Source organism: Mobula hypostoma, chromosome 7, assembly GCF_963921235.1.
Source record: "Mobula hypostoma chromosome 7, sMobHyp1.1, whole genome shotgun sequence".
Classification (NCBI taxonomy): domain Eukaryota; kingdom Metazoa; phylum Chordata; class Chondrichthyes; order Myliobatiformes; family Myliobatidae; genus Mobula; species Mobula hypostoma.
In genome coordinates, this window is record NC_086103.1 from 140,575,831 (window position 1) to 140,597,066 (window position 21,236).

Genomic DNA, 21,236 nt, shown 5'->3' on the forward strand with positions numbered 1-21,236 from the left:
CTCATCTTTTTTTTCTTCAGTCCTGATGAAGGGTCTTGGCCCAAAACATCGACTGTTTACTCTTTTCCCAAAGATGCTGCCTGGCGGAGTTCCTCCAGCATTTTGTGTGTGTTGCTTCGCTTTCCAGCATCTGCAGATTTTCTCGTTTATGATTACAAGTTATAATTTGTTTCTGCTGTGTCCAGGTGCAAAGATTACAATGGTTTTTATAGCAAATCCAGATATTGGTGGAGTTAAGGGAGGGTCTATTGCCAATCTTAATAACGTCTGCTGCCCACAGATAACTTGCTACCTGTATCATTTTCTCTGTCTCAGTTTGTTCAGACAAAAAAAAAATCAGTTCTTGTATTACTAATACCAGCCTTTTTCCAAGCTCCCAAAAATCTTTCAAATATTATCACAATTGCATATTCACATTTCTTAACTTTGTCTACTGAAGGTACTTGATTCATTTTCTATTTATTCAAACATGAATTGAATGTATTTGGATTACAAATTGAAGCCCCTATTAAACATCATCTTATAAACACTCCATGCAATCTCTTTGGCAAAGGAAATCTTCTGGTGTTGGTTAATCATCCACCTAGTATGGAAATATATTGTATTTCCATTGCATTAAATCACAGAAATTACTATCATTACTTGTGGAGGTCAATGCAATGGATAAACAATCTAAATAGGAAACTAGAATGAGAGATCTTATAAGGCTAATTTACACAATAAGACTCACCTTCTATATTAGTTTAAATTATTTATGAATAACAGGAAAATATTTGTAATGCTCCAACCAAAATTAGCACAATAAACATTCATTGAGAGGCCCACAGCAAAACATACTTAATTCTTTCAGACACCTCAGGACATGAGTATGACTCAATGAGCATTACCTTAACATTCCTCGATGTTCTTCATGCCATGTCTGTATCCTGTCTTCCCACTGTTCTTTTGTCAACTTGTGCTGTTCCAAGACACTGACAAAGAGCATGTAGTACAAACATGAAGGCATCAAGGAGATGACTTGTTTTTGTTTAATATTGCTCATTAATATATTAATCCTGCGGCAAAATTTCTGGCACTTCAATAAGTAATATTAATTCCATGTATTAAATAGGCTCAACAAGTATAAGCTTGATTTGTGTTAGAGAAGTACTTTTCAAACATCAGTTAAGTGGCGGAGGTGAAATTATTAAAAAAAACACTCCAACCAACTTTAGGTTTTAGTTCTTTCAAACCATACAGAAGCAACTCAGCAAATTTTGAATCTAAATCAGCAAAAACACTTCAGAACAATCAGACCAAGGGAATTCAGAACTTCTATCAAAATGTTGAACAAAATGCTGAGTACATAACTAAAATTTAAAGTTTAATAGATGCCCATTTGGAATGGGTTTTTTTTTAATTCTCAACTAATGTTATTGGCACAGTTTGAGTGAAAGTCAGACTTAATTTCACATTATACCACTTCACAGCTAACTAAATCGCATCTACAAATGGAGTTCATAATTTTCAAATTCGAAAACGCAGTGAGGCAAGACAGTCATAAAGTGCAGAATCAGTGTCTTTGGGCCAACTGTACCATGCTGACTATCTAAGCTAGAACCATCTGCCTACATCCTTCTAAACCTTTCCTATCTACGTACACATCCAAATGCCTTTTAAATGCTGTTCATGGACCTGACTCAACCACTTCTTCTGGCAACTCATTCCATAAATGGACAATCCTCTGGACAAAAAGGTTACCCCTCAGGTTATATCTCCTCTCTCAAGCTACACAACTGTGTCCTCATCCTTGATTTCCCAACACTGGGAATATATTGTGCACATTCACATCACTCATGATTCTAAACACTTAAATAAGATCACTTCCTCGTTCTCCTACACTCCAATGAGCAACATACTTGTAAATCTCCTTAGTGCTTTTTCTAGGTTAACAGCATCTTTCCTCTAGCATGGTAACCATAACTGAACACAACATTCCAAATACTGTCTCGCCAACATCTTGCTAAACTGCAACATGACATCTCACCTTCTGCACTCAAATGTCCTGACCAACATGTCACAAGCCTTCTTCCAGCATCCTACTTCCAGTGAACACCTGCATTTGTACTCCTTGGTTCCTGCTTTTATAACACTTCCCGGTGCCTTACCATTCACTGTAAAAGCCTGATTGGTTTCCCCAAGAATGTAACACCTCACACACCATCTACCATTCCTCTGCCCACTTACACAGCTGACCAGGGCACCTCCAATTCCTGATAACCAACTTACTGTATGACACCACCTATTTTAGTGTCATCTGCAGACTTATTAACGATACCTTGCACATTAGTATAGAGGATAGTGATTTGAATGGAAAACAGCAAAAAGTCGGTGGGGGGAGGGGTCATAATTCAGGTGGAATGCAAAACTCAAGCCCCTCAACTCTCTATTTGAAAGTATGAATAGTCAGGGGACCCTAGCCACATGGACAATAGTTTCTTAATATCACCCCACTTCCTTTACTTTCAATACTCAGGGTGGGAACTCCCAGGAACCAGTGGGGATTTGCATTTGTTCAAGGTAGCTCTTAAGGATTAAGGAATCTTTTCAACTATTCACCCATAATCTCTTCCCAAAGAGCTCTTCAGATAAATTTTTCTCCTCAGGCCAGCCAAAGACTGATGAAGGTGAATTTCAAGGTGGCACTCACTATGTAGTGTGTGGTCCACCATTGTGGAAAAACCCTACAGTAAACCATTATTGTAAGGAAGCAGTGTAACAAAGCAGGAGACTTTCGCTTTGTGAATGTCAAGTGCAAGGCCCTTTCTCATGGGCTTCAGCAAATGAGTCAGAGACAACATGGCAGTCTCTGAACATACAAACACAAGCATTAGCAACACACTGCAGTCTCATCATACCAAAATTCTGTAAGGTCAATGATGACACAGTGTTGTCAATGACGACGTGACTGGCTTCTCATCAATCCCATTTCAGCACAGTCTTAGCTAACATCCACAACACTATATAACCTTCCATATGTTCCAGCTAACACTGTTTATTCCAAAATAATTCACTAGTTGAAGTTCTTTGAATATTAAATTCAGAATACATTTTGCTGCTAAATAAGTGCTAAAACCTGAAAAAAGGGAAAAGTTAAATTAAAAAGGACAAACATTTGGGATTGACAACCTTTCTCACTGAAATACAGATCATCAATTCTCCTACCTAATCCACCATCATTCCTCTGCAGAGATTTTACTATATAAAAATCAAGCTGATATGGTAATTCAGATGTTTAGCACCCATTGTTTGCTATTCCAGCTATTAAACAGCATTAGTTCAATACATGACTTTTTAGATAGCGTCTCAAGTATACACCACCCCAGGTCTTTGAATTTATGAGAGATTTGAACTCTTACAACAGAGCAAAGAATCACTAGCATTTTAAACTGTAGCTGGCAGTTTCAACGCAGCAGAGTTAAGTGATGTTTGCTTTGGTAACATAAGCTTTTATAACAGCCCAGTTAGGAAAGCTATCAAGATGCTTCAGGTGCTCGAACTTGGTAAAGGGAAGAAAAGAAAGCAAGCAATAACTACTGGACATGAATCATGCTCAAGTTATTTTTGTCATACAGTGACCCAAAATATTGCCAATGGGTTGGTGCCCTAATCACAAAGTTGTAAAGATGCCAACCTTTGTTTTTGACCATGTTGACCCCTGCCAAAAAAAAGGAGCCTTTTGAAGGAATTTCAAAATAGATCTGTTGCAAGTAGGAGATCAATTTGTAATTGAAAATTATTCAATGTTGAAATCAAAAGCAACTGACAAGCTACACAACTCAAAGCATTTTGTGCATATTGTTTAAATACTGCACAAGTACTTCTGCATGCAGTGCTACAAGTAAAGAAATGCATGCCCAGTTAGATGCAATTGACTTTTATTGAGAAGAGAATGTCAGGCTGAGCATTCCTCTAAATATAGGAATCAAGGACCTCAAAAAATTCCACACAAAAGGTTAAACCAAAGTTGTGGGTATTCAGAGTAAAACTGAGAAGAAAACTAGCTGAAGGGCAAGTTAGAAGCAGCCAGTGATCAATTACATCTTGAAGAACTTAATTAGTTGGGAACCTGGGAAGATCAAGGACAAGAATATTTAATGCTTGCTTTCTTCCCCTCCCTTGACGACTTATGAGGTAGTGGAAAGTATAGTGTACTGCAAAACTTAATGTAGTTTTTAAATCTATAATTTGAATTCAAAACCTGATACTGAATTGAGTATTTTATTTTTCAAACCAATTTTCTACAAGTTCTACTACTTTGCATTATTAAAAAAATCCATATGCAAATGAATAACATAGAAACTAAGAATATATCAGAGAATTCAATGCCTTTGAAGACCGGGAAGAAGATTCAATTAAGTACAACTCCCTGTCACATATATATTATGATTTATTGCCATGGATTTTCTGGTTTTCACATGAGCACCATTTAAAACAAACTCCTATGATGAGAACAAAAAAATCTTGATTATGTAATTGGTGGACCTCCATTTTCATTGATGATAAAATAATTAAATTTATCCAATTTTTAAATTCAATTACTGTGTAACAAACACTTGAAAAAAAAATCTCCACTTCAAAGTCAACAATTTTAGCAAAACTCTACCCTCTCCTTCCCAAGTTAATCTGAAAGATGACAGGATATAACATGATAACTTTGGCAGTTTTCAAGTGGGGAAGAAGTCACAACTTCGCTTCGATTTGTTACAACACACTTATGTAATATTCTAAGCTGGGTTGTTTTCTAGATCGTGAAGTAGACATGGCCAGATTAATTCACAAGGAGACATTTCAATACTTCTAAAATGGAAATAATCCAGTTTTAAGATATTTTCTAATTGGCTGTCCTTTCATATCCACCAAGCTGTGGCTGTGATATGAAAATATAATATGTGGAGTTAGAAGCACATTCATTTTCCACAGAGCAGTTACTGAACACAAAAATACACTACAGAACCCTAGGGCTACTTACCGCTGGGGAAGAAGTCTGTCACTGGCCAGGTAACCCGATTTATGGACCTCTTTGTTAAAATCTGCATACTTGGCTTGCACAGCATATGAAGCAAGCAGGACTGCAGTTTCAGGTGGGCAGTAGATTTCGTCATTTAGAATACCCTCCTTTACTTGCAAGAAGAATAGACGCTGTGTAATTTCTTGGATCAACTCCTCAGACACATCTTCTGGAAAGAATTTTGCTCTGAATTTAAACTGTAGTGGATTCTCTTTTCTTACATCCTGCTGAGTTACCTAGAACATACACAAATTACAGAAAATATTTTCCTCAGCTTCAACACAGAACAACTGCACACTTCATCTAAGCTCATAAAAGAGATTTTTGTGGGACCTCATAAAATTTGTGATACCTTAACTGTATATTATTCCAATGTTTATACTCTACACATAAAACCCACAGTGATACGTGTATCAGTCCAAAAGTGAATATTCCCTAGGTTAAGATACAAAACAATACACTTGTGTTATTTATAAAAAGGATAGTTATGGAGAAATATACAAACCAAAGTGAATATTATCATCAGCTCATATTTCATTAGAACAATAGAGGGAGGAAGACAAGGAATAGCCAGAACTACTCAACTATTTTCTGGCTAGTCCAACCAGAGGCTCAGCTCTAAAGATTGACTATGAGGGCCAATACTAGGATCACTGACATTTATGTTAAAAACATGAATATGAATGTAGGAAGTATAATAAGCAAGGTTGAGGATGACTCGACAATTGGTTTTATGGGTAGCAAGAAGGGCTGTCCAAGGCTACATCACAATACAGATCAGCTAGAAAGTTGGGCACAGCAAGAGCACATGGAATTTAAATCCCAACCAAGGAAGGTAATGCATCTTGCAAGGGAAAACAAGGATAGGACAAGCAAAGTAAAATGATACTGCCCTATGGAGTGCTGATGAACAGGGGGGCCTTGTGATACATAAATTCCTGAAAAATTGGCACCACAGATGCAGCGGGTAAAGGCATAACAGGGAAACTGGAAAACAATGCTACAACTTCCTAAAGCATTGGTTAGGCCATACACTAAGTTATAAATGCAGCTCTGGTTGCTATTGCACTGAAGAGGGTGCAGAGGAGGTTGTGTAGAATGGAGCATTTCAGTTACAAGGAGAGAATAGAGGGGCTGTAAATTGCTTTCCTTGGAGCAAAGGAAACTAAGGTACACAAACATTAGGAAGGGATAGACAAGGCAGATAACAACATTGGTTGGGAGTATCTAAGATAAGGCAGAGACTTAATGTGGGAGGTAGGAGACTGAGGTGACACAAGGAGGATTTTTTTCTTTATTCAGCACGCCCCCGCCCCCCCCCCACAACAGTAGCTGCAACCTAGAATATATTGCCCAAGGTGATGGTGGTTATACTCTTATAACATTGAAGCATCTAGATAAGTACTTAAATTATCAAGGCATAGTCAGCTATGAACCTAATGTGGGTAAACTGGGTTAGTATAGGTGGGTGCTATTGACAGTGTGGTTTGAAGGGACCACTTCTATATTTGCAACTATGGCACCACACTAACCTTGTGCAGATGCCTCTTGATCTCAGAGTCCAGTAACAAAGTGGACTACCAGACATGCTGGGATGTGTCACTCAGTTTGTCCTAGACTTAAGCTCCAGCAGCTCAAAAACTTTGCATACAAATGGCCAAATGGTAAGACTCTTGGCCGTGTGGAGGATCAGCGAGATCTTGCGATCCATGTCCATAGGGCACTCAGAGCTGCTACGCAGATTGACAGTGTTGTTAAGAAGGCATATGGTGTGTTGGCCTTCATCAACTGTGGGATTGAGTTCAAGAGTCGTGAATTAATGTTACAGCTATACAAGACCTTGGTCAGACCCTGCTTGGAGTACCGTGTTCAGTTCTGGTCACCTCATTACAGGAAGGATGTGGATGCTACAGAGAGAGTGCAAGGATGCCATCTGGATTGGAGAACATGCTTTGAGAATAGGTTGAGTGAACTTCGCCTTTTCTCCTTGGAGCGACAGAGGGTGAGAGAGGTGTACAAGGTGATGAGAGGCATTGATCGTGTGGACAGCCAGAGGCTGAAATGGCTAACACTAGGGGGCATAGTTTTAAGGTGCTTGGAAGTAGGTACAGTGGGGATGTCAGGGGTAACTTTTGCCACACAGAGAATGGTGGGTGCGTGGAATGTACTGCCAGCGACTGTGATAGAGGCAGATACAATAGGATCTTTTAAGAAACTCTTAGATAGGTACATGGAGCTTAGAGAAATTGAGGGCTATGTGGTAGGGAAATTCTTGGCAGCTTCTAGAGTAGGTTACATACATCAAAGTTGCTGGTGAACGCAGCAGGCCAAGCAGCATCTGTAGGAAGAGGTGCAGTCGACGTTTCAGGCCGAGACTCTTCATCCTGAAACGTTGACTGCACCTCTTCCTACAGATGCTGCTTGGCCTGCTGCGTTCACCAGCAACTTTGATGTATGTTGCTTGAATTTCCAGCATCTGCAAAATTCCTGTTGTTTGCGTCTAGAGTAGGTTACGTGGTCAGCACAACATTGTGGGCTGAAGGGCCTGTAATGTGCTGTAGATTTCTATGTTTCTATGATGCTGAATCGCTTCACATCCCCTGTCCACAACCAGCTGCAGGTGGCCCAAAGGCTACAGCAAACATTATGGAAAAAAACTCAAACTACCAAAGCACCTAATGAAAAAGGTGCTCCAAGTACTGATTAAACAGTACTTCTTGTGACTTGCAATAAATGTCAGTTAATCAGCATCTGTTAAAATGCAAGCTCTTCATGTTTACAAGGCACATTAAACAAAAACCAATAGCTCAGTACCCCCTCCCCCCTCTGATCCCAGCTCTCATCCGTGCCGGGTCTTTACCATCCCCTCCGACCTTCAACTGTCGGAGGCAGAACGCTCTGTTCTCAGTAAGGGCCTCACGTTTGTCCCCCTTCGCCCACACCTCAGCGAGTTCCGTGTTCGCCATGATGCGGAACTTTTCTTCCGCCGTCTCCGTCTCCGAGCCTACTTCTTCGGCAAGGACTCTTCCACCCCCACCGATGACCCCTTCTCCCGTCTTCATCCCTCCTCTTCTTCATGGACACCCCGCTCTGGTCTTCTGCCTGCTCTGGATCTCTTTATTGCCAACTGCCGACGGGACATCAACCGTCTCGACTTCACCGCACCTTGTCCCCATTCCAATCTCACTCCTTCGGAACGCTCTGCTCTCCACTCCCTCCGCACTAATCCTAACATTATTATTAAACCCGCTGATAAGGGGGGTGCTGTTGTAGTCTGGCGTACTGACCTCTACCTTGCCGAGGCACAGCGACAACTCACGGATACCTCCTCTTATTTACCCCTCGATCGTGACCCCACTAAGGAGCACCAGGCCATTGTCTCCCACACTATCAACGACTTTATCCGCTCAGGGGATCTCCCATCCACTGCTACCAACCTTATAGTTCCCACACCCCGCACTTCCCGTTTCTACCTCCTACCCAAGATCCACAAACCTGCCTGTCCTGGCCGACCTATTGTCTCAGCTTGCTCCTGCCCCACCGAACTCGTTTCTGCATATCTCGACACTGTTTTATCACCCCTCGTTCAATCCCTTCCGACCTATGTTCGTGACACTTCTCACGCTCTTAAACTTTTCGATGATTTTAAGTTCCCTGGCCCCCACCGCTTTATTTTCACCTTGGATGTCCAGTCCCTATATACTTCCATCCCCCATCAGGAAGGTCTCAAAGCTCTACACTTCTTTTTGGATTCCAGACCTAATCAGTTCCCCTCTACCACCACTCTGCTCCGTCTAGCGGAATTAGTCCTTACTCTTAATAATTTCTCCTTTTGCTCCTCCCATTTCCTCCAAACTAAAGGTGTAGCTATGGGCACCCGTATGGGTCCTAGCTATGCCTGCCTTTTTGTTGGGTTTGTGGAACAATCTATGTTCCGTGCCTATTCTGGTATCTGTCCCCCACTTTTCCTTCGCTACATCGACGACTGCATTGGCGCTGCTTCCTGCACGCATGCAGAACTCGTTGACTTTATTAACTTTGCCTCCAACTTTCACCCTGCCCTCAAGTTTACCTGGTCCATTTCTGACACCTCCCTCCCCTTTCTAGATCTTTCTGTCTCTGTCTCTGGAGACAGCTTATCTACTGATGTCTACTATAAACCTACTGACTCTCACAACTATCTGGACTATTCCTCTTCTCACCCTGTCTCTTGCAAAAACGCCATCCCCTTCTCGCAATTCCTCCGTCTCCGCCGCATCTGCTCTCAGGATGAGGCTTTTCATTCTAGGACGAGGGAGATGTCTTCATTTTTTAAAGAAAGGGGCTTCCCTTCCTCCACTATCAACTCTGCTCTTAAACGCATCTCCCCCATTTCACGTACATCTGCTCTCACTCCATCCTCCCACCACCCCACTAGGAATAGCGTTCCCCTGGTCCTCACCTACCACCCCACCAGCCTCCGGGTCCAACATATTATTCTCCGTAACTTCCGCCACCTCCAACGGGATCCCACCACTAAGCATATCTTTCCCTCCCCGCCTCTCTCTGCATTCCGCAGGGATCGCTCCCTACACAACTCCCTTGTCCATTCGTCCCCCCCATCCCTCCCCACTGATCTCCCTCCTGGCACTTATCCGTGTAAGCGGAACAAGTGCTACACATGCCCTTACACTTCCTCCCTTACCACCATTCAGGGCCCCAAACAGTCCTTCCAGGTGAGGCATCACTTCACCTGTGAGTCGACTGGGGTGATATACTGCGTCCGGTGCTCCCGATGTGGCCTTTTATATATTGGTGAGACCCGACGCAGACTGGGAGACCGCTTTGCTGAACATCTACGCTCTGTCCGCCAGAGAAAGCAGGATCTCCCAGTGGCCACACATTTTAATTCCACATCTCATTCCCATTCTGACATGTCTATCCACGGCCTCCTCTACTGTAAAGATGAAGCCACACTCAGGTTGGAGGAACAACACCTTATATTCCGTCTGGGTAGCCTCCAACCTGATGGCATGAACATTGACTTCTCTAACTTCCGCTAGGCCCCACCTCCCCCTCGTACCCCACCTGTTACTCTTTTTAATGCACACATTCTTTCTCTCACTCTCCTTTTTCTCCCTCTGTCCCTCTGAATATACCTCTTGCCCATCCTCTGGGTCACCCCCCCCCGTCTTTCTTCCCGGACCTCCTGTCCCATGATCCTCTCGTATCCCCTTCTGCCTATCACCTGTCCAGCTCTCAGCTCCATCCCTCCCCCTCCTGTCTTCTCCTATCATTTTGCATCTCCCCCTCCCCCTCCAGCTTTCAAATCCCTTACTCACTCTTCCTTCAGTTAGTCCTGACGAAGGGTCTCGGCCTGAAACGTCGACTGCGCCTCTTTCTATAGATGCCGCCTGGCCTGCTGCGTTCACCAGCAACTTTGATGTATGTTGCTTGAATTTCCAGCATCTGCAGAATTCCTGTTGTTTGAGCTCAGTACCCTTCCAACTTTGGTAATGTCAGACTTGAAGATTTCCTGCACTACTGGATGTTGCTCCAATACCCCAAGACAGTTATTTCACTTTATAACTCTGCCCATTACTGTCACCCACCCACACTACATAGTATCACAGATATTCTCCCAGTGAGCTGATAGGGAGCAGGAAATGCACAAGGAGTCCAGAGCACAATTCCAGATTCCTTGGGTTTCAGATCCCAACCCTTTCCAGGCTGCACACCTGAACACCACTCAAGCAGCAGCATCCTGAGCTGTACTCCAGATACCAAATGGACAAATTAGTGAGCCAGGTATTAAACTATCATGTATTCTGAACAAATGGATACTGGATTAGAATTTTACTCTATATTGAAATATGCATCCCAATTACTACACATTTTCAAAGTTCCTTGGCTGATACATTTCTACCCCTTAAACATTATTTTTAAAAAATACCTTTTTGTTCAACTTCAGCCATGTAGTATAACCTTTACTGTCTATGTACTGTAGGCCAAAGAACCACACTTCTCTTAGTCCAACAGTTTTCACAACCTGAAAGAAAATCAATATAGTCACACTAATAAGTAAACAGCATTATATCTTTATACCAAGGCTGAAGATTAGTTTATAACCAGAAATCCATCCTATTCCAATTCATAACACATGATTTTGGTATTTCTTTTAGCAATACTTTTAGTATTAAATCATAACTTTTCACTGAAAGCAAAAAACACTGCGAACACTGGAAATTTGTTCATCTGCCAGCATTCCTGGAAAGACCAATTGTTCTGATGAAAGTCAGAGCTGAAATGTGAACTCTTTCCTCTAACAATGGATGCTGCCTCACAACACGCTGGAGGAACTCAGCGGGTCAGGCAGTATCCGTGGAACCGTTGACTGATCGTTTCCACGGATGCTGCCCGACCTGCTGAGTTCCTCCAGCATGTTGTGAGTGTTGCTTTGACACCAGCATCTGCAGAGTATTCTGTGTAATGGATGTTGCCTGACCTGCTCAGTATTTCCAGCATTTTCTTCCCCCGCCCCTTCGCCTATTCCTACTGGAAAGTATCACAAAGAATACATTTCATCTTACTTTCTAAACAGCATTGCAGATGGTACCAAATGGTTGCAGCAACAAAGGAACCAGACAAAGCCATTTAACCCAGTTCCAACATCGAACTGGGATGCTTAAATCTTTCTATTCCTTTATTTTTGCAAACTGCCCAAGGAGAATGTGTGCAAGATGACCAGATACGCTATTGCGAACCCTATTTAAGCCAGAGGAAAGGGGTAAATAGATGTACACAACACAGATGTAGGAAGCGTTATTCATTCAGCATCATTTTTATATCCTCACCACTTCCCCTGAAGATCACTTTCAACTGCCAAAAGTTTGGTTCCCATTTCTACTTGCACTTACACTTATTACTTCGCCACCCAGTCCCATTTAAATCATATTGGGACCATATCAAGCATCCCCTTCCTTTACACAACTTTTTTCCTAACCAAGAACCAACTGCCATACCATATACTGTACATACCAAATAAACCCATCTGTTTTGATCCTCTTCACTAACTGTACTGAGTTACATCAGAACATTCCCCAGAGGCTAGCATTATAGCACCACTGATTTTATTCCATTCCTGTATCTTGACTTTATTAGTTCCAAATTCATTCTTAAATTCCCTCCTCAGCAGCCTTTTGAACTCCACACTAGATATTGACTGACATTTAAATGACAAAGCAGTTAATCCGGAAAGTTTATGCTGATATTGAATCTGCTTGCCAACATAGTCTCGTCTCCTTTCTCAACACTTTGAATTTAAACACATTATCCACAATTTAAAATCTCTCAATGTTCTTGCATCACACATCTGCTTTAAAAGACTGTTGTCCTTCATTCAAATCCTACTCTAATCCCAACCTTCACAAAATGATTCAGCAATCTATTCTATTTTGAAACATTCTCATTAATTCTACTTGCCCTGAAATAATCCAAACTGTTTGACATAGTTTATTACTTCTGTTTTTTTCCTATTGTTCAAAACACAATGCAAATGGGAATTGCAGTGTTAAATTGCAACTTTAGAACTTCACTACTTCATAATCTTCAAATACACTTAAATATAAAAATTAAGCTGCACACAAGAGTGAACTGTAAATAACTGTGTGCTTACCTGATCAAAGAGCTGCTTGCCAGTTGTATTTGGCTGGATGGCAAACTCGAGCTCTGCATCCATGGTAGTAACCCGTACATTGATCTGTAAACAGGTAGAGAATTACATCCGTTAAACTAATGCTGTTAAGAAAGAAAAAAAAGGGGAAAGAGGAAGATAGAAAGGAAAAGAGATCGTGAAAATACTAACTAATTTTGCAGTCTGGTAAGGGACCAGCATTTTAACCCTCTTCCATTTTGAACAGCCTGAAAGTGCCATTTATGTAAGACCTGTCAAGTATAACCATTTGTCCCAGAAGAAAAATATTTTTGAAGTCAGACTGAAGCATCAGGGGATTGCATTCATCTATAAAAAGAATTAGTGGCACATGACGTGCCAATTACCGGTTAGGCTACGAAAAGAAAAACAACCTTACACTTTCAAAACTGAGAAAAATCAGGACATTAATTCAGAATCAGGATCCAGTATATTTTCTGGATACAATACAATTATGGGCTGTATACAAATAATCAAGGTCATTCCTCATTGCAATATTTTAGAAACACCCTAAGTTTCTACCATCTCTATCCTGCAAGCAGACTGAACAATTTCAAACATTACCAATGTAGCAAATTTTGAAAATCCATGACATACCCCAGAGCATCATAAAATAATATTTTTCTACAAATAACAATTTACTTCATGTCTAGACTGCTAAGTGACTTTGTGCCTCTGCAAAACAAAGTATCATGGATACCATCCTTTAAAACCCATTGCATCAAGTACTCCCATTGACAAACTCCGCAAGCAACCTCTGATTAAAACAAAGTGGGAAATTTCAAACCTTGGGTTGCTAGGAATGCAAAACTGCACCATAGTCAAATATCATTGTACTTAGAACGGAAGACGACAGAGTACTTCATGTTTTAGCAGATCCTGGGATCCTATGAGCATACATATTCGTGCACTGTGTTCATTGAATCAAGAACTTCAGCTTCCATTCTTCCAGGATTGACATATCCTCCAGGTGCCACACACAAAGTTGTCCACTTTTGTTCAAATTTCCCACTTTTCCTTTGTGGAAAATTAGGCCATTTTAAAACCAAACCAAGTGTTTTCCACTATTATGTAGTGTTAAATGTTAAAGAAACAGGCCCACAGATAATTAAAGCAACACACACACAAAATGCTGGAGGAACTCAACAGGCCAGGTGGCATCTATGGAAAAGAGTACAGTCAACCCTTCGGCAGGAAGGGTCTCCACCCAAAACGTCGACTGCACCCTTATCCATAGATGCTGTCTGGCCTGCTGAGTTCCTCCAGCATTTTGTGCGTGTTGCTTAGATTTCCAGCATCTGGAGATTTTCTCTTGTCTGTCCACAGATAATTCAGTGCTTACTTCAAAGCCATGTATTCTGCCCGTAATTCTATACAGTGCTTAGATTTTATGTTAATTAGAAAAGTGAAGGGAGTAGATTGGATAGCAAAGCAAAGCTCAGAGGCATTTCATCAGATTCAAACTGATTGGCAGTAGAGAAATACCAACCACATGCAAGCAAATGGGATTATTTTAATTTGGTATCATGGTTTCTGCTGACATGGCGGGCCACAGGTCATGTTCCTGTACCGCACTTTCCTTGCTTCTCTGTACACAGTCTGCCATTAAACTGAGCTTTCTCCACAATTTATCAAAACCATACTTCTGCCCCCAAAACATTTTCCTGAAATGTCTCCATACTACTCCATTTCCACAATATCCATTGTAAACAAACTCAATGATAGGTTTTAGAGGCTCTAACTCATCTTATTCATATGTATGTATTATTCCTAGGCCCCACCTCCCCCTCGTACCCCATCTGTTAGGCCCCACCTCCCCCTCGTACCCCATCTGTTACTCTTTTTTATGCACACATTCTTTCTCTCACTCTCCTTTTTCTCCCTCTGTCCCTCTGAATATACCTCTTGCCCATCCTCTGGGTCACCCCCCCCCCCGTCTTTCTTCCCGGACCTCCTGTTCCATGATCCTCTCGTATCCCCTTCTGCCTATCACCTGTCCAGCTCTCGGCTCCATCCCTCCCCCTCCTGTCTTCTCCTATCATTTTGCATCTCCCCCTCCCCCTCCAGCTTTCAAATCCCTTACTCTTCCTTCAGTTAGTCCTGACGAAGGGTCTCGGCCTGAAACGTCGACTGCGCCTCTTCCTATAGATGCTGCCTGGCCTGCTGCGTTCACCAGCAACTTTGATGTGTGTTGCTTGAATTTCCAGCATCTGCAGAATTCCTGTTGTTTTTATTCCTATGTCTTCTTGTTTTAGATACCTCCACCATTGGAAAGGTTCTGCCTATCTACTCACACCACCGCCCCACACACACACACACACAATTCTGTATACTTCTATCGAGTCATTCCGTCCTCAGCTCTAGATGAAACAGACTCAATTTCTGCATATAACAGAAATGCTTCAATCTAGGCAACATATTGGCAAACCTCCTCTGCATCTTCACCAGTACAATTTTGCTCTTATAGTGTTGTGACCAGAACTACACACATTAATCCAAGTGTAGCCCAAGCAATGTTCTATAAAGTGACCATTTTTAAAAATATATTATGTGCCATGACTGAATAAAACAAACCCCCACCCCATGTGCCCTCTGCACCACTATCTGCCTGGATACAAGGACTGGTATCCCAAGTTCCCTCTATTCATCAACCATAAAATGGGCCTTACCTGTTTAAGTCAAACCTTTATTCGACCTTTCAAAGAGCATCACTATGCAATTGACAGGATTACATTCCAACTTCCATTCTTCTGCCCAGCTTCCCATTCACAGATCCTGATTGTGCTACAGTCCAACAACCCTCCTCTTACCTACAAGACCATGTTATCTAATCGTACCTCCTCGTTCACATCCAGGTCACAAACATTACTAAGGGTTCCACATACAATCCTTGGTGGTATACCACTGACCACAGATTTCTAATCAAAAAAGCAACCAGCAAAGCTATTCTTTGCAACACACATAAAAGTTGCTGGTGAACGCAGCAGGCCAGGCAGTATCTCTAGGAAGAGGTGCAGTCGACGTTTCAGGCCGAGACCCTTCGTCAGGACTAACTGAAGGAAGAGTGAGTAAGGGATTTGAAAGTTGGAGGGGGAGGGGGAGATGCAAAATGATAGGAGAAGACAGGAGGGGGAGGGATGGAGCCAAGAGCTGGACAGGTGATAGGCAAAAGGGATATGAAAGGATCATGGGACAGGAGGTCCGGGAAGAAAGACGGGGGGGGCGGGGGGGGGGACCCAGAGGATGGGCAAGGGGTATATTCAGAGGGACAAAGGGAGAAAAAGGAGAGTGAGAGAAAGAATCTGTGTATATAAATAAATAACGGATGGGTTACGAGGGGGAGGTGGGGCATTAGCGGAAGTTAGAGAAGTTGATGTTCATGCCATCAGGTTGGAGGCTACCCAGACGGAATATAAGGTTACAAAGAAGGTTCACCAGATTGATTCCTGGGTTGGCAGGACTTTCATATGAAGAAAGACTGGATCAACTAGGCTTATACTCGCTGGAATTTAGAAGGTTGAGGGGGGATCTGATTGAAATGTATAAAATTCTAAAGGGATTGGACAGGCTAGATGCAGGAAGATTGTTCCCGATGTTGGGGAAGTCCAGAATGAGGGGTCACAGTTTAAGGATAAAGGGGAAGCCTTTTAGGACTGAGATGAGGAAAAGCTTCTTCACCCAGAGAGTGGTGAATCTATGGAATTCTGTGCAGCAGGAAACAGTTGAGGCCAGTTCATTGGCTATATTTAAGAGGGAGTTAGATATAGCCCTTGTGGCTAAAGGGATCGGGGGTATGGAGGGAAGGCTGGTACAGGGTTCTGAGTTGGATGATCAGTCATGATCATACTGAATGGCAGTGCAGGCTCGAAGGGCCGAATGGCCTACTCCTGCACCTATTTTCCTATTTTCTATGTTCCTCCAACCTGAGTGTGGCTTCATCTTTACAGTAGAGGAGGCCGTGGATAGACATATCAGAATGGGAATGGGACGTGGAATTAAAATGTGTGGCCACTGGGAGATCCTGCTTTCTCTGGCGGACAGAGCGTAGGTGTTCAGCAAAGCGGTCTCCCAGTCTGCGTCGGGTCTCGCCAATATATAAAAGGCCACATCGGGAGCACCGGAGCAGTATATCACCCCAGCCGACTCACAGGTGAAGTGTTGCCTCACCTGGAATGACTGTTTGGGGCCCTGAATGGTGGTAAGGGAGGAAGTGTAAGGGCACGTGTAGCACTTGTTCCGCTTACACGGATAAGTGCCAGGAGGGAGATCAGTGGGGAGGGATGGGGGGGACGAATGGACAAGGGAGTTGCGTAGGGAGCGATCCCTGCAGAATGCAGAGTGGGGGGGGGGGGAAGAGAGGGAAAGATGTGCTTAGTGGTGGGATCCCGTTGGAGGTGACGGAAGTTACGGAGAATAATATGTTGGACCTGGAGGCTGGTGGGGTGGTAGCTGAGGACCAGGGGAACCCTATTCCTAGTGGGGTGGCAGGAGGATGGAGTGAGAGCAGATTACAGAGAATAATATGTTGGACCCGGAGGCTGGTGGGGTGGTATTATGGAGAATAATATGTTGGACCCGGAGGCTGGTGGGGTGGTATTATGGAGAATAATATGTTGGACCCGGAAGCTGGTGGGGTGGTATTACGGAGAATAATATGTTGGACCCGGAGGCTGGTGGGGTGGTATTACGGAGAATAATATGTTGGACTCTGCTCTTAAACGCATCTCCCCCATTTCACGTACATTTGCTCTCACTCCATCCTCCCGCCACCCCACTAGGAATAGGGTTCCCCTGGTCCTCACCTACCACCCCACCAGCCTCCGGGTCCAACATATTATTCTCCGTAACTTCCGCCACCTCCAACGGGATCCCACCACTAAGCACATCTTTCCCTCCCCCCCCCCTGCATTCCGCAGGGGTCGCTCCCTACGCAACTCCCTTGTCCATTCGTTCCCCCCCATCCCTCCCCACTGATCTCCCTCCTGGCACTTATCCGTGTAAGCGGAACAAGTGCTACACATGCCCTTACACTTCCTCCCTTACCACCATTCAGGGCCCCAAACAGTCCTTCCAGGTGAGGCAACACTTCACTTGTGAGTCGGCTGGGGTGATACACTGCGTCCGGTGCTCCCGATGTGGCCTTTTATATATTGGCGAGACCCGACGCAGACTGGGAGACCGCTTTGCTGAACACCTACGCTCTGTCCGCCAGAGAAAGCAGGATCTCCCAGTGGCCATACATTTTAATTCCACGTCCCATTCCCATTCTGATATGTCTATCCACGGCCTCCTCTACTGTAAAGATGAAGCCACACTCAGGTTGGAGGAACATAGAAAATAGGAAAATAGGTGCAGGAGTAGGCCATTCGGCCCTTCGAGCCTGCACTGCCATTCAGTATGATCATGACTGATCATCCAACTCAGAACCCTGTACCAGCCTTCCCTCCATACACCCGATCCCTTTAGCCACAAGGGCTATATCTAACTCCCTCTTAAATATAGCCAATGAACTGGCCTCAACTGTTTCCTGCTGCACAGAATTCCATAGATTCACCACTCTCTGGGTGAAGAAGCTTTTCCTCATCTCAGTCCTAAAAGGCTTCCCCTTTATCCTTAAACTGTGACCCCTCATTCTGGACTTTCCCAACATCGGGAACAATCTTCTTGCATCTAGCCTGTCCAATCCCTTTAGAATTTTATACATTTCAATAAGATCCTCCCTCAATCTTCTAAATTTCAGCGAGTATAAGCCTAGTTGATCCAGTCTTTCTTCATATGAAAGTCCTGCCAACCCAGGAATCAATCTGGTGAACCTTCTTTGTAACCTTATATTCCGTCCGGGTAGCCTCCAACCTGATGACATGAACATCAACTTCTCTATCTTCCACTAATGCCCCACCTCCCCCTCGTACCCCATCCGTTACTTATTTTTATACACACATTCTTTCTCACTCTCCTTTTTCTCCCTCTGTCCCTCTGAATATACCCCTTGCCCATCCTCTGGGTCACCCCCACCCCTTGTCTTTCTTCCCGGACCTCCTGTCCCATGATCCTCTCGTATCCCTTTTGCCTATCACCTGTCCAGCTCTCGGCTCTATCCCTCCCCCTCCTGTCTTCTCCTATCATTTTGGATCTCCCCCTCCCCCTCCCACTTTCAAATCCCTTACTCACTCTTCCTTCAGTTAGTCCTGACGAAGGGTCTCAGCCTGAAACGTCGACTGCACCTCTTCCTAGAGATGCTGCCTGGCCTGCTGTGTTCACCAGCAACTTTTATGTGTGTTGCTTGAATTTCCAGCATCTGCAGAATTCCAGTTGTTTGCGTTCAAAAAAAGCTATTCTTTGCCTCCCTTTACAAAGCCAGAATTCAGAGCTGGATACGTGGATATGTAGGTCTCTTTGAATGTTACTTGTTTTCACCACTTCAAAAAGTTTTGTTTTGCACACCAAAACTTCACATTTTTCCATACCGCAACTATCATGTACTTATCACTCACACAGCTCATCTTTATCCCTTCAAGTGCTTTTTTTTACATTTTTAATTCTGTTAGATTCTGTATCAACAGACAATCAGCAATGTACATCAGTTTGAAAGAAATTTTTCAAGCAGGTTAGGACATGAGTGGGTTTGGAATGTAAATTTACACTCAGCTGCAGAGTTCTGTGCAACAAAAAAAACGCACACTACTTAGAAACATAGAAAATAGGTGCAGGAGTAGGCCATTCGGCCCTTCGAGCCTGCACCGCCATTCAGTATGATCATGGCTGATCATCCAACTCCGAACCCTGTACCAGCCTTCCCTCCATACCCCCGATCCCTTTAGCCACAAGGGTCATATCTAACTCCCTCTTAAATATAGCCAATGAACTGGCCTCAACAGTTTCCTGTGGCAGCGAATTCCACAGATTCACCACTCTGTGAAGAAGTTTTTCCTCAACTCAGTCCTAAAAGGCTTCTCCTTTATCCTCAAACTATGACCCCTCATTCTGGACTTCCCCAACATTGGGAACAATCTTCCTGCATCTAGCCTGTCCAATCCCTTTAGAATTTTATACGTTTCAATAAGGTCCCCCCTCAATCTTCTAAATTCCAGAGAGTACAAGCCTAGTCGATCAAGTCTTACATCATATGAAAGTCCTGCCATCCCAGGAATCAATCTGGTGAACCTTCTCTGTACTCCCTCTATGGCAAGAATGTCTTTCCTCAGATTAGGGGACGAAAACTGCACACAATACTCCAGGTGTGGTCTCACCAAGGCCTTGTACAACTGCAGTAGTACCTCCCTGCTCCTGTACTCGAATCCTCTTGCTATAAATGCCAGCATACCATTCGCCTTTTTCACCACCTGCTGTACCTGCATGCCCACTTTCAATGACTGGTGTATAATGACACCCAGGTCTCGTTGCACCTCCCCTTTTCCTAATCGGCCACCATTCAGATAATAATCTGTTTTTGCCATCAAAGTGGATAACCTCACATTTATCCACATTAAACTGCATCTGCCATGAACTTGCCCACTCATCTAACCTATCCACGTCACCCTGCATCCTCCTCACAGCTAACACTGCCGCCCAGCTTCGTGTCATCCACAAACTTGGAGATGCTGCATTTAATTCCCTCATCTAAGTCATTAATATATATTGTAAACAACTGGGGTCCCAGCACTGAGCCTTGCGGTACCCCACTAGTCACTGCCTGCCATTCTGAAAAGGTCCCGTTTATTCTCACTCTTTGCTTCCTGTCTGCCAACCAATTCTCTATCCACATCAATACCTTACCCCCAATACCGTGTGCTTCAAGTTTGCACACTAATCTCCTGTGTGGGACCTTGTCAAAAGCCTTTTGAAAATCCAAATATACCACATCCACTGCTTCTCCCCTATCCACTCCACTAGTTACATCCTCAAAAAATTCTATGAGATTCGTCAGACATGATTTTCCTTTCACAAATCCATGCTGACTTTGTCCGATGATTTCACCGCTTTCCAAATGTGCTGTTATCACATCTTTGATAACTGACCCTTGCATTTTCCTCACCACCGATGTTAGGCTAACCGGTCTACAATTCCCCGGTTTCTCTCTCCCTTTTTTAAAAAGTGGCGTTACATTAGCCACCCTCCAATCCTCAGGAGCTAGTCCAGAATCTAAAGAGTTTTGAAAAATTATCACTAATGCATCCACTATTTCTTGGGCTACTTCCTTAAGCACTCTGGGATGCAGACCATCTGGCCCTGGGGATTTATCTGCCTTCAATCCCTTCAATTTACCTAACACCACTTCCCTACTAACATGTATTTCCCTCAGTTCCTCCATCTCACTGGACCCTCTGTCCCCTACTATTTCCAGAAGATTATTTATGTCCTCCTTAGTGAAGACAGAATCAAAGTAGTTATTCAATTGGTCTGCCATGTCCTTGCTCCCCATAATCAATTCACCTGTTTCTGTCTGTAGGGGACCTACATTTGTCTTAGCCAATCTTTTTCTTTTCACATATCTAT

The 21,236-nt window shown here is 43.3% G+C and overlaps 1 protein-coding gene across 4 annotated transcripts in view; it reads right to left on the bottom strand.

Moving 5' to 3' along the window:
• LOC134349591 (radixin) overlaps positions 1-21,236 on the bottom strand; it is a 93,588-nt gene that overhangs the window by 32,496 nt on the left and 39,856 nt on the right. For 3 of the 4 annotated variants that reach the window (XM_063054147.1, XM_063054148.1, XM_063054150.1), the window contains 4 exons: positions 12,705-12,788; positions 10,983-11,078; positions 5,012-5,286; positions 888-971 (listed from right to left, as the gene is read on the bottom strand). In XM_063054147.1, coding sequence (XP_062910217.1) covers positions 888-971; positions 5,012-5,286; positions 10,983-11,078; positions 12,705-12,788 — 539 coding nt within the window. Of the gene's footprint in view, positions 1-887; positions 972-5,011; positions 5,287-10,982; positions 11,079-12,704; positions 12,789-12,893; positions 12,983-21,236 lie in introns of those variants that run through there. The other variant, XM_063054146.1, reaches the window with a different exon arrangement.